Below are 13,969 nucleotides of genomic sequence, written 5' to 3' on the forward strand. Positions count from 1 at the left end.
AAAATATTTCATAAGTATGGATGTGCAATATTACTGGCCATAGTGCAAAAGGTGAAAGGTACTATTGTAGCAATGTATACTTTATTTTATTAAAAATTTATATAAATAGCTCCAAAATGAAGTTACTTGAATATTCTGTTGGTTTTTTTTTTTTTAAAAGATTTACTAAGTAGGCTGATTGTTAAAGAATAGAAATTGTGTTTTCACCTCCTTAATCATAATAGATAATAGTGGTAGGAAAATGGGAGATGATCCCCTCTAAATATTCCCTTTTGACAAGGTTAGCATTTTTTCTTTAAGGCAGAATTGATCTTCTTTTAGGTAAGTATTTAGATTCTGAAACTGCTGCAGATGGCAGGATTTTCAGTACTCGGTACATTTTTTTAAATGGCCCATTTTGATATTCCTTTCTTTTTTTTAACTTAAAATTTTCAAAAAAGTTAGATCTCACAGTAAATATTTCTCAAATCCTTCCAATGGGATTCAATTTGTACACATGTTTCTGATGAGGTCACTGCTTGTTGTTATGATACAGAAAAGCCTGTGTCTATTTTAGGCATTTACTGTACATTTCTCCCGAGAAAAGAGTGAGATCGTGTCATCTCATGCTCCCCATCCGCAGGTCACTTCCTGTAGAAATATGGACTAACTTAAACCTCGTGAGTACTGATCTGAGCATCTCTTGCAGCCTGTAGTATAAGAAACGCACCCTGGGATTTTATAATAGCTGTGGAATTAGGAGGCGGGAAATTAACTTTTATTTCCTGAATTTGTGTGTGCATTGCGTATTTTATAAAGGCTAAGTCTGATTCCTTTATAATATTCCTTCTAGAAGGAAGAATGAGGTATTTTTCAGTCGTCATGTAATAAAAGCCTGGGGTCTTCAGCTTGGCAGTAACAGCCTTGACCTCCAAAGAATGTGATAACAATATATAGCTGTAAATGGTATTATACTGTCTTAAAAGTTTTAGATAAAATCACAGTTCTCTTTGCTTAGTATAACATATTTAAAAGCCTGATACAATGCTTTCCATTCTTTTTTGTCTGTTGATACTTGGCTTTCTTAGAACTCTTTTGCAAAAAAAAAAAAAAAAATTAATATTACTTTGCAAATAAATGCAGGATAAGAATATATGGGATCTTAGCTGTTTTAGTTTTAATTACTTTTAAAAGTGGTGTTAATACATTTAGGAGGTTAGGTGGGCTTTGTTCTTACAGAAGTTAGTTGAAATAAAAAGTACCGAAAACGCAACACTACAGGTATCACTCACTTAATGAAATCAACATTTTCAGCAAGTTTAAGCAGAATTTTTCTGTTAATCTGGTTTTTAATTGGTCGACACTGTCAAATGGAATCTTACTTAGATAAAGCAAAACTTTTAAAGTAGCATTTAAAAAATTTTTTTAAGCTTTCTAACATGCTAACCACCCTACTAACAGTATGGCCAATATGTTGGCACTTTGCTTTTACTGACTGTGGAGCAATATTAGTTCTTCTTACCTTACAAATGGATCCCTCATGTCATCTTAAGTTCATTTTCATGTTTCACTAGGTGCTCAGAGTCTTAATATAAATTAGCATATTATCAAAATGTCACAAAATTAAAATGCAAAATAAAAAGTAATAGGCAATTTCTAAATTTCAGGGGCACTATTCCCAGTATCTTTGTGTGTGTTTGTCTTATAAGTAATGGGAAAATATGTTTAGCTTGGGCTAACCTCAAATTGCCTTACCATATTTAATGCTAAGTTACGATAAATTTTTGTTTTTTTCCATTGGCTTCATTTCTTAGATTATTAGATTATATTTATTAGATGTAATTATCCTAGTAATGTCTATTTAGTTTGTTAAAGTGTCTTTGGTTAGGAGAAAGTAATAGCATAAAACTCAAGGACCTGAGTTTTAAGCGGTAAAAGGCTAATAGCTGAAACTCTGTGGATTGTGCCTAGATTCTTTATCTAACCCAATGGTTTGCTGGCATTTAGGTTAGTGTCTTTATTAAGAGCTAGCTCTCACTGGGAGAGTTGAGCCAGAGCAACCATAGTAAACGTAGCGTACTGATAATAGCAATTACATAGGGATAAGATAACATTCTCTCACTTACCTAAATTTTAATGTGGCCTGTTACATAGGTTAATTTGTGCTTGGAAATGAATTTTAGTTAAGTGAGAAATACCTGTTGTTTGCTTTGTGACATTATAGTAATATGTACAGAGAATAATTTAAAATTATAATTTATGGGTCTTTAAAAAGTTTTGTTCCTAACAACATTTATAAAAATTGGTTGTACTATTGTAAAGTTTTTTATATATGGGTTTTTTTCCAGCCTCAAATTCTTTTGTGACTTGGAGGAGTATTATGGACAGAAGCTTGGGTATTTAAAGTTTGTTTTTAGAAATAGAACTTTTATTAAAAAAAAAAAAAAAACTTAGGTGCTCATCTTCTTTTCAAATAAGTATAATAAGATGAATGAGAATTTTTACCTAGATCGGCTGTTTTTAAAAAGTTTGATGTAAAGATTCCCAGTTTTAAGCTTTTAAAATTCAATAAAAAGCAAATAGTTTTTCTTAAGATTTCTATAAAATGATTAATAAAAATCATTGTGAGTAATGCAGAATATTTTGTTGGTTTATGCTGGCTGGCAGCTTTTTACTTACAAACTCTTAATTTTGCTGTGCAGACATTTAGCTAATACAGATATTTAAGTTTACAAAACAAGAATCATTAAATTGGAGTTTGACCAGAATATTGATGTCCGATTGCTTTAAAATATAATTTGAATATCCTAGCCTTTTCATGTAGAAAAATGAGGTTCAAAAGAAGAGAAAAATAATACTCTATAACTTTATTCTCAGTTAAGCTAGAACCATGCAAGAAAAATATTTAAACTGGTCTGATAGTTTCATGTTTTTCTTTTATTTTACCAAGAATATATGCATGAAAACAACCTTTTATATAAAAAGATGTTCCTGGCAACCTGCTCAACATTTTAAATTTTATCAACTTAGTACCTGCTGATGCGTCTAAAATTGCTGGTCCCATTCTAGTTTTATACTTACGTATGTAGTATTAAAAGCACTTAAGAGAAATGTAGACTATATAATCTTTACAAAAGTGGTAAAGGAATTATTTAAACTGAATATTTATTCCATTTATCTTGCTTGCTAAATAGATTTAATTGGAGCATCCATCTGTGTAATATCTGGGTATTTCTACAATGTTAAAACAGTGGCTTAAGGAAGTAAAATTTGAGTTAGCCAGTTATTGACATAGAAAAGAACCCTGTGAGACCAAATTCAGCTTTGTAAACAATTTAGTATAATTATTTTGCGTATGTAGATATACCTTTGAAAGCCAAGAAAGGTTTATGATTGGATCTGTACTATATTAATTTAAAAACAAATTATTCTTAAGTATATTGTAGCATTTCTGTTCCTGTAAGTACTTTACTCATCTTAAATGTACTGATCATTAGCCACCTTTATAAAAATAATGTGCCTGACCTGCTAGTATTTGATAGAAATATTAAAACAGTTAAGATCCTTAAACATTTCTGCATATAAGTTTTTATTGAAGAAATGTAACAACGTAAGTAGGTCTATGAAGTCTGTGTAAATTAAAACCCTGTTTTGTGTAGATGAAGCAATCTTTATAAGTTTCTGTCATCAAGATTATATTTTTTGTGCTATTTTTCCATAGCTAGGAAGGTGGCAAGTAAAACATGCACTATCCTAGAAACATACTGTTCCAGGTAGATCTTAATTTACTACCTGGAATGAGCCACCTTAGGTGACCACCATTCTGCACCAATACTTAGTACATAATACTTTAGTTTTAAAGTAAACTAGAGCTGTCTTCTACCCTGAGTTTCTTCCATGTCTGTAAAAGTAAGAAGGAACTTCCAATTTGTAACTTTTTGAACTTTTGAGTTTTTGTATGTGTTTAAGTAGATGAAGATAGGCCTGTCCTAGTAACCCTAACAAAAACTTTACTGTGATACGGTTATTTTAACAGTATTAGTAAGTATGTATGTAGAAAGTATTCATGGGGCCAAACAACAGTCTTTCCCACTATATAATCAATTGAAGATAAAAATATTGGTGAAATTTGACATTTATGTAGAATTCATTTTGAATATAGTGATTTGGAATGCTAATCAAACCCCAAGTAACTGTTTTTTTAGCTGGTTTTTAGGATCCCAGGTGCATGCTTTTTAGCCATAGAATACACAAAATGTCTACGTGTTTGTAGAGATGGATTTCTGAATTCAGCTTAGATAGTAGAAAGCACCCTAAAGGATATTCTAAGTAGGTTGGGAAAGCAATTTATATTCATTTTGCTTTTAAAAGAATCTGTTAGTTTAGGACAGAATTTGAGAATTCATATAGATTGGAAGTGAAGACAAATGTTTGTCGTTGTATGGATTTGTAAAATGAAAAGTGTAACATATACATAAATTAGTAGTTTATATACATTTTCTTTAATATAGATTTATCTAATTTTTAAAACCTTAAAATTAATAGTGTATTCTTCATTTTTACCAGAGTTCATTTTAAACATGTTTGTTTAGGTTTTACTGCAATCACAGCAACCAACCCCATTTGGCTTATAAAGACTCGGTTACAGCTTGATGCAAGGTATGTTAATTCCTTAAAATAAAATTGGTTAAAGTGGATTTAACCACTTTTTTTCTTTTTTCTTTATTTTGCTGCTGAATTTGTTGTGGTAGTTTTGAAACTTGGGTCTGCCATCAGAAAAAAGATAATGTAAGAGTTGACAATATGAGCTTTTCCAGGTGAAAAAAGTGTATTATTAATATGTGTTGTTTTGTTTTGTTTTAAAAAGAGTGGCTAGAAAGATTCCGTAGAGAAACAGAAAGGAAAGAAAGAGATAGATTAACCTAACCCAAAAGGTAGTACTTTCGCTACATGGGTACTTACAATTGGCCTAGGCTAGAACCCTAGGCTGACAAAATAGTTCTCATATATCATCTGTTACCACTGACCACTTTATAATAGTAAGATTCATTCATTCAACAAACCTATATTAGCAGATACTGCTATGTCTTAGAGATGCACCAGGAAACAGTGGGGACTAATTTTAAATGGAATAATCAAGGAAAGGTTTTTTGAACCCATTTAAAGCAGAGGAACCAATCTGTGCAAACCTCAGAGGTTCTAAAGTGTAGGGCCTTTGGTGTTCCGGGAACTGAGAGTAGGCCAAAAGCAGTGCTGCATAGGGTCTTGCCATCTCAGCTCTCCTATTGGCTTTAGAATAGACTCAAGTAGCAAGATGGTCCTATCTTTTATGTTACAATAATAATATTAATGATTTTAAACTATTTTAGACTTTCAGTCTGGAGTAGGTTCTGTGTATAACATGTTTTTACTGTTTTATATTTTGGTGTTTGGGAAATAGTGTTATGTCCTATAGGCTTTAAGTCAAACTGATCTAACACATCATTAACAATTATGCCTGCTTAAATATCTGTTTTCCATCTTCTGTCATGTTGAACTATATACTATTTGGAAACTTGAAAAGAAATATCTAACTGTTTGATCTGAAATAGATCTTTTAATAAAATCTTAAGTGTTGTAGTAAAACTCCAAGTTTATTTCTTAAAGCCACATATCTGAAAAGTAATGGTAGCTAAGACTTATTCCAAAGGTTAGGAATTCTAGGATTCTAGTTTATAAGGCTGAGGGCTGGGTGCAGTGGCTCATACTGGTAATCTCAGCACTTTGGGAGGCCAAGGCAGGAGGATTGCTTGAGGCCAGGAGTTTAAGAACAGTCTGGGCAACACTGCAAGACTTAATCTCTACCAAAAAAAAATGCATGCCTGTAGTCCTAGCTACATGGGAGGCTGAGATGGGAGGGTTGCTTGAGCCCAGGAGTTTGAGACTGCAGTGAACCATGATTGCACTATGGAGACTCCATTTGTTAAAAAAGAAAAAAAAGAAAAATCAATTAAAAAAAATAAAAATAGGGCTGATATGTCACCTTTCAGGATTTGTATCTCTTTTAACTTGTGAGGAAGGATCTTTAATGGCAGAAACTAGTTACAGTTGGTTTGTGGATCATTTATCTAATAGGTATTCAATATCTAAAGACAATCCATTCATAAAACTGGTGGAATCTGTAGGTAATTAAGTGGGTGTTGTGGTGGTGGTTTTATTTTATGTCAGAAACAAGTTAGGTATAATTTATAAATAGGTAAATTTTCCCTTTTTTTATAGGTAGCATATAAACCTATCTCTTTATAGATAAGGTCCTGTTGGGGGAATCAGTATAAGGTAACAAATATTGTTAAAACTCAAAATTACATGCATGTGTAGGAGGAGATGTTGTATTCTGTAAGAGTAGGTGCTGCCCCCTTAGGTAGAACTAAGGACATTGTCTTAGGCAGAGTACTGAATAAATACTTTATGACACTACATGTTCTCATTTACTAGTCACCAGGGAGACTGATATGGCCATTGCCTTTAAATGATCATAGGGAATTTGACTTACATTCACCCCATCGCCTCTTAGGTAGAATATGAGTGGGGTTGAAAGAGAATCCCTCAGGTGCACAGAATTTTAGTTAATCATACTGCTTGCTTTATGATATTCTATCATCATTAGTGTCTCAGTCATTCTATTTGTGTTACTAAATGCAAAGGAAATTCAGTTTACTTAGAACTGGAATTAATACAATGTGAGGATTTTTGTTTACTTTGTTTTGTTTTTGTCTTGAGCTGCAGTCAGGGTGTACAGTTCCTAAAGGATTTTATTGCTTATCACTGCCACATGAACCCCAATGAGGACACGAGACTGAAGATTCAATGTAGTGCATTTTGCATTCAGTAAAATAAACTATTTACTTATCACTCATTTCATACGACAAATTTGAGACAAAAGAATAGGAAATCTAAAATATGAATTTTTTTTTAAATTCTAATTCTTCATGAGTTAAAGAAGGCCATTCTTTATTATTAGAGTGACATATTTTATTATATTTTACTTACTTTATTTAAAAAACCTATCAGTAAGATGTTTCTTTTTGCTTTTCAGGAATCGTGGGGAAAGGCGAATGGGTGCTTTTGAATGTGTTCGTAAAGTGTATCAGACAGATGGACTAAAAGGATTTTATAGGGGCATGTCTGCTTCATATGCTGGTATATCAGAGACTGTTATCCATTTTGTTATTTATGAAAGTATAAAACAAAAACTACTGGAATGTAAGACTGCTTCTACAGTGGAAAATGATGAAGAGTCTGTGAAAGAAGCATCAGATTTTGTGGGAATGATGCTAGCTGCTGCCACCTCAAAAACTTGTGCCACAACTATAGCATATCCACATGGTAAGAAGAGATATCTATTAAATCAGAAATATTTTCCCACCCCAGCCAACAGCTCACTTATTAAAGCATTTATAATTTTACTGCGTTCTGGTATAACAAAATACAATTCTTGAGAGTTCATAATGAGATTAAATCTGGTTAAGTAACGTAGGCTCTATTAATAGGTCAGTATTATGCTATCAAATAGCATGGTGGTGATTGAGCATGAACTCTGAAGTCAATCAAATTCCAGCCTTACTCACTTCCGCTTGGTGACTTTTGGGCAAGTTTCTGATTTTTGAAAAGAGCATAGATGTTTGGGCAAGTTTCTGATTTTTGAAAAGAGCATAGAGGTAGGCGCTATAGTAGATAGTTTACGTACATTACTAATCTACGTAAAAATTATCTAAAGTACTTATTTTCCCTGTTTTGCTAGAACATAACCAGAATTGTTCTCCTTTTCAAATGGAATACTGAAAAGAAATGTAAGCATGAAATAACTTGCCCAAGGTCACATACCTACTTAATGCTGAAGCCCAAATTTGAATTAAAGTCTGTAATCCCAAAGACCAAGCTATTTTACATTATTTCATGTTGGCAAATAAGTATATTAATATTTCTGTATTTAAATTTTATAATAACCTTTTTCATTGATAGCTAGATAAATCACTTAAGAATTTGTTTGCTACATGCTGAGGTTTTTTGGTAGCTTTTTTGGTTGTTTTATTTTAAGTGTAGCTTTTGATTTTTGCATGTTTAAGATTTGTTTTTTTAGTGTAAGCACTTCGTTTTTGTTCACTTACACTGATTAATATTTACCGTGTCCATTGTATATCATATCAGGAAAAATGAGACAGGCCTAGAAAATGCACATTTGCTCTAATAGTAATTTATGAAACCAACTCTTTAACCAGGTTGGACTATGAACTTATCTCAGTTTATCTGAAGGAATTTCCTGACTTTTCTAAAAGAAGTCAAAATACAACAGTATCAGCAATATTGTTTAGATACTGACCTATGGGATGGGTTAGGATGGTGGCCTGCTAAGGTGTAAGGAATAGGGTTTTGGGGTTTAAGCAGACTTTTCCCTTGAAGTGAGATGATGTCATTACAGGAAGAGGTACAGTTGATAAACAAGATACGTTATTCTTTTTTTTTTTGGTAGACAAAGTGTCACTGTGTCACCCAGGTTTGAGTGCAGCCACATGATCATAGCTCACTGCAACCTTGAACTCCAAGGCTCAATTAATCCTCCTGCCCCAGCCTCCTAAGTAGCTGGGACTATGGGCTCAGGCCACTATGCCCAGCTAATTTTTTAATTTTTAGTAGAGACGTAGTCTCTGGTTCCCCAGGCTGGTCTCAAACTCCTGGGCTCAAGCGATTCTCCCACCTTGGCCTCCCAGAATGCTATAGGATTACAGGCGTGAGCCACCACACCTGGTCAAATAGGACATTTTCGAGTTAAATATATAAATGGCACGAATCTTTAAGACAGAACAGATTTCAAGTAAATAGTAACAATTGCTGTGGGTTGCTTTAGACTATTTCCCCATGCCCTTCTGGAATACTTTGTTGAAAAAATTTGAGAAATAGTGGAGGTGAAAAAAGTAGTTACATAGGAAGCTCTGAATTCTTGTCCCAGCTTCTACGCGCAGCTGGCCAGAATCTCTCAGTAGCTCTGGTTTCTCATCTTTTAAAATGAGGAAAAATTGGACTGACTAATCTTTAAGGTTCATTCAGCTCTTAAAAATTTATGATTTTTGCTTACTTGATTCCCAGGCTGGGATTTATAGCTGGCAGCTAATGTTTGGAACATTGTCAGCTTCTTTGTCCACATGATGTTTCACACTCATATGTATGGACTGTTTTGAATAGATTAATAATGCTATTGTTTCTTTGTAGTATTCATGTTAAATCTTTTTTGCTTGTTTCTCACTGTATCCTTTTTATATTCATCCTGGATGCCACCTCTTTACTGCTTCTTCACCTTTTCCTCCTTCTTATATCTATCCTTCCTTTTATCTGTTTAGCATACAACTGATACTTCTCTTTTGTTATATTGTGCCTTTTTACATTCAAAGACTGTAAAGTCTTATAATTAACGTGCATGATTTGGGCCATATTAGAAGTTTGATGTTACTATAATGAGACTGGTTTCAATAAGCTACACATTAGAAGCTACTCCTTTTTTATCCTGAGCTTACACTTATAGACTGATAAATGGGATGTGCTCAGTTATAATTAGAAGAGTGTAAAGATATCAGTAATGTTTAAGTAAAATGATTTTATTTCTTTCCTAAACAGAAGTTGTAAGAACAAGACTACGTGAAGAGGGAACAAAATACAGATCTTTTTTTCAGACACTAGCTTTGCTCGTTCAAGAAGAAGGTTATGGGTCTCTTTACCGTGGTCTGACAACTCATCTAGTGAGACAGATTCCAAACACAGCCATTATGATGGCCACCTATGAATTGGTGGTTTACCTACTCAATGGATAGCAGCATGAGGGCTGCTGTACTACAAAAAAAGAAGACCAAAAGATGACAGTGGACCATGGAATATGGAAGCCAGCATGGCAGACAGAAGAAAAATAGTTTGGGAACATGTAACTATTATAAGTGGAAGTTTTGTCGTAGGAATTATAGTAATCACACCACATTTCTTGGCCTTTCAGTAATGTGGAGAAAAAAAAAAAAACCTCAGAACCTCCAAGGAAATGCCTTTAGAAGCACTCCTCTCTCAAAATTGCCATTCTCTCTACCATGTCCACCAGACACAGTTGGGTTTTGTTGATTTATGGCAGTCTTTTAAACAAAGCCATCTTTAATTTTACATACTGTATTGTAACTATCCAAAGATAGTATTGGCAGTCATAAATCTATAACTTCCGGCTTTTGTTTAATTCCAGTAAAATCACAACAATGACAATGAGATCGTCAGTATTATTTTCACATTTCCCTGAGAGGACCTGGCACAATATTTTATATTTAATTATTTGCAGTAGTCACTGTTTTTGACAACCAATGAAATAGCGTCTAAATATCTTGTATATTTTTTAGCATCAAAATGTTTCAGTTTCCACTGCTAACAGGTGCTTGATGTTTAGCCTAATGTGGATATTTAAATTGTTAACATACCAAACACACATGGTAATAGTTTGGGACAAAATAACTAGTAAATTGTTGATTCTTGGCTATTTCGCTGACTGCGGCATGTCCTCATGTCTTCTTTAATTTTGTGGTACATGAATGAATGCATTTATCTTTCAGTGACTTACTAGTTATGAACTTGAATTATCACCTGTTTGTCATACTTAAGTATCATTTACATAAAGTATAAAACATTTTTCACTTTTGAATCTTTCCCTACTTTCACATTAAGAATTTGAACTTTTGAGTTTTTTCCAGGTCTATATATGATAGATTACATTTATTTTGTAGAGAAAATAGTAATTTAAAGTTTTGCCATTTTAAGGTGACGTTAATATTTGGGACAGTATAAATATTACAGACAAGGGCCTCGTTGCTATCTGCTTTAGCAGGTAGTGACATTAATTAACTTCTAGTTTTGTGTAAATAAACAAACTGCTTTTGACAAGAAATTTATTCTGTCCTAGTTTCCTGAGTGGTAAATCATAGAAAGATTCAAGTTCATTTGGGTTAAATGTGCTAACAGGATGTAGCTTTTAAATTTTGCTATTGAGTCAGCTGTACCTTTTAATACTTTAAGTGTGTTACATGTATGGCCCTTATAAAGATGTTTGCTGTAATTCTTTTAAAAGACTTCGCCTATGCTATTCTGATGTATAAAAACTGCCACGATTGGACGCCAATGTGTGGTACTCATTTCAGTACCTGAACTGTACATTTTGTGCAATGGCTTTATCTAAAAGAATGACTCTTTGTGAAAGCACTTTGTGGCCTTTTGGGGGCGGGGGTGGTGAGAAAGTAGGAGAGAATACCATGTTAAGATTTAAAAAAAAAAATTGATCATGTATTAGGCAGAAACAGTGTTCATAACATTTTTCTGGGTTTTAAGTATGTTGTTTTGGAGATCCTTAATATAAATGTTTTAGGTATTCTGTGTACCCTGTTGTGCCCCCAACGTTATAGATACTGCAGCGTGTCCTCGCAAGCTTTCTCTGCTGTCACCAATGAAACATAGTGCCCTGTTAAATTCCCCCATTTTAACTTCCTTGTGGTCAACAGTAACTGGATGTTTTTGAGGTGCTCAATTGGAATAAAAATATTCCAATCTATTTGGAGACCAAAGGCAAAATCAGCTTTCTTACCTTTGGAATTATTCGTACCTTTCATGGTAAATTTCAGCTTTGACACATATTATGAGGAACATACCAAAAACGGGTTCGTAATAAATCTGTAGAGGTCTGAATCTATCGTGTTTGCCTTTTCAGGTGCCATTTCTACTGCCTAATACAGTGCCATTTGCCTTGTGAAGACCCATAAACATTCATTGTGTTGAATGTAAGGTAGAGACTCTCCCTAGTCTTACTGATCTCAGTACCCCACAAATGATTAAGAATGATATGAAAACCAGCAGCTAAGGAACATCTTATTATTTAGTTGTAGCATATTCATAACAAGTGTCCTTCAAGGATGAACATATATTCTCATTCTATTTGTATTTATCAAGTAAAACTTGTGTTGACCTTTAGTGCATTATATTCAGCTTTTGAAAGTATTATGTATGTACTGGAAAGAAAAGAAATCTTAGAGTCTTGGACATTGTTTATTTGTGCAACAACTAGAAAGGAGCAATGAGGTTTATTTCAGTTGTATTTTTCCCTAAGCACAATCTGCCATAGTTTATGTATGACAGAGATAATTCAGAAAAGAAAACTATATATAAAAGTTGTATATAAAGTTTGTCTCTGAAATATTTCTTTGAAGTTTTTAAAAAATTGACTCATGTTTAAAAACAAAAACATTCAAAGCATTGGACTTTTTTTTCATCTGTTTATCATGACTTTTTTATTTCTGGTGTAGAGGTAGTCCACATTGTTTAGATTGTATGTACTTTTAAATTTCAAAATTCAAATCTGAAGAATTAGCAGTTGTGATTTCGGGATACCATGCAGTGCTTTTAATCCCAAGAAAAAAATCTATCACCGAAAGTTGGCTTGATTCTCATTATGTAACTTTGTAGAACCATCCTTTCTAGATTGGTGCCCCACAGTGGATTTGTAACTTTGAAGTCAGGATAGAATATCATTAGATTATCTGTGGAATAGCATTACTATATTAGGACCAGCAGAATTTGGGTTGGTAAAAATAATGTTTGTTACTGGATTACAAACATTTCAGCATTTTAAGATTGGTTTTAAGTCACTAAAAATATTTATTCAGATTTGAAGGATTTAAGTGCTAAAAATCAATCCATTTCTTGCTCTTCAAGAATTGTCCATGCCTGCCTTTTGTTGTTTACATGCTCTTCTGCCCAGACTGTTAGTAATCTAGGGACCCCCTTTGGAACTGATGAATACAGTACAACCTTTTCTTCTCAAATATCTAATGACTTTAACATTCCTAAGAATATAGGTTTTTCTGAATGATTTAAATTTGAGGGATTTTAATACATAAAATACAGTGTACAAACTTTCTGCCCACTCAGATCTCTTCTCCATCATGTGCTTACATTTCCCATTAACCTACACACTGATTTTTATGCTACTCCTTGTAGAAACAAAATTCTAGTTTGACTCAGTTTTTGTGTTTATAAACTTTTGGAATGTATACCCCCGTGTATGTGAACAATTAGGACCTATCAGTCATAGCTAAATAGTGAACCTCAAAAGTGTTAACTTTGGACTATTCATGTGAGGTTTGGTATCTTGCATTTATGTACATGGCTGTAAATTATGTGCATTTACTCTGTATTTATGTTACCTAGCTGACTTTTACTTGAATTGTTCAAATTTTAAAAATTAAAATACGCTTATGAAAATATGGTGACTTTTTCTATAATACATCAACATTTTATTGAGAATATAGTCACACTTTTTTGGATTATCCTATGTGTGGAACAAAAATCTATTGCCATTTTCAGGTTAAGTATTAGGCTCGTTTGATTCAGTCAGCAAACCTTATCTTGAGCACTTTGTATCTGTTAGACTAGTGATGTCTAAAGGAACCAAAAGGTCAAGTAATCCAACTCCCTCGTAGTATAGAAAGAAATCTTCCATATCTTCCACAGGTTTATTGACTTTTATCCAAAGCTTTTCATGTTTTCATTTCAGCCTTTGTGAAAGTTGATATGAAAAATACAGAGCTGAGAACTTGTTAGAATAACCAAATGAATCCACATATATTAGATCGAAATACAGATGACACAGATAAAATGCTATGTAGTGCCCACTTGCTTTACATTTTGTCTGTTAGGTTTTCCTGAATTGTAGTTAACATCAAACATTGTCCAGTCTTGTAGGTGAAGAAACCAGGACAAAATATCTTTTGTATTTCAACATTAACATAAATCTGAAATTGTTGGCTTTAATAGTACTCTGCACTGAAGGCACTGGCAAAATAATGGTTAAGATTGAGCACAAGCGTTGCAAGTTGTGTGTGTGTGTGTTTATTACTGAACATTGGGAGCCGTGATAGAGGAAGTAATTTGTGAGTTCATGATT

At 33.2% G+C, this 13,969-nt stretch overlaps 1 protein-coding gene across 3 annotated transcripts in view; it reads left to right on the forward strand.

Annotated features, from left to right (window-relative positions):
* SLC25A36 (solute carrier family 25 (pyrimidine nucleotide carrier), member 36) overlaps positions 1-13,289 on the forward strand; it is a 38,373-nt gene extending 25,084 nt beyond the window's left edge. For 2 of the 3 annotated variants that reach the window (XM_011973041.1, XM_011973043.1), the window contains 3 exons: positions 4,572-4,638; positions 7,055-7,344; positions 9,628-13,289. In XM_011973041.1, the coding sequence (XP_011828431.1) occupies positions 4,572-4,638; positions 7,055-7,344; positions 9,628-9,821 (551 nt within the window). In that variant the 3' untranslated portion in view covers positions 9,822-13,289. The remainder of the gene's footprint in view (positions 1-4,571; positions 4,639-7,054; positions 7,345-9,627) is intronic. The other variant, XM_011973042.1, reaches the window with a different exon arrangement.
* The last annotated feature ends 680 nt before the right edge of the window (positions 13,290-13,969 follow it).

Source organism: Mandrillus leucophaeus, unplaced genomic scaffold, assembly GCF_000951045.1.
Source record: "Mandrillus leucophaeus isolate KB7577 unplaced genomic scaffold, Mleu.le_1.0 Scaffold1335, whole genome shotgun sequence".
Lineage (NCBI taxonomy): Eukaryota > Metazoa > Chordata > Mammalia > Primates > Cercopithecidae > Mandrillus > Mandrillus leucophaeus.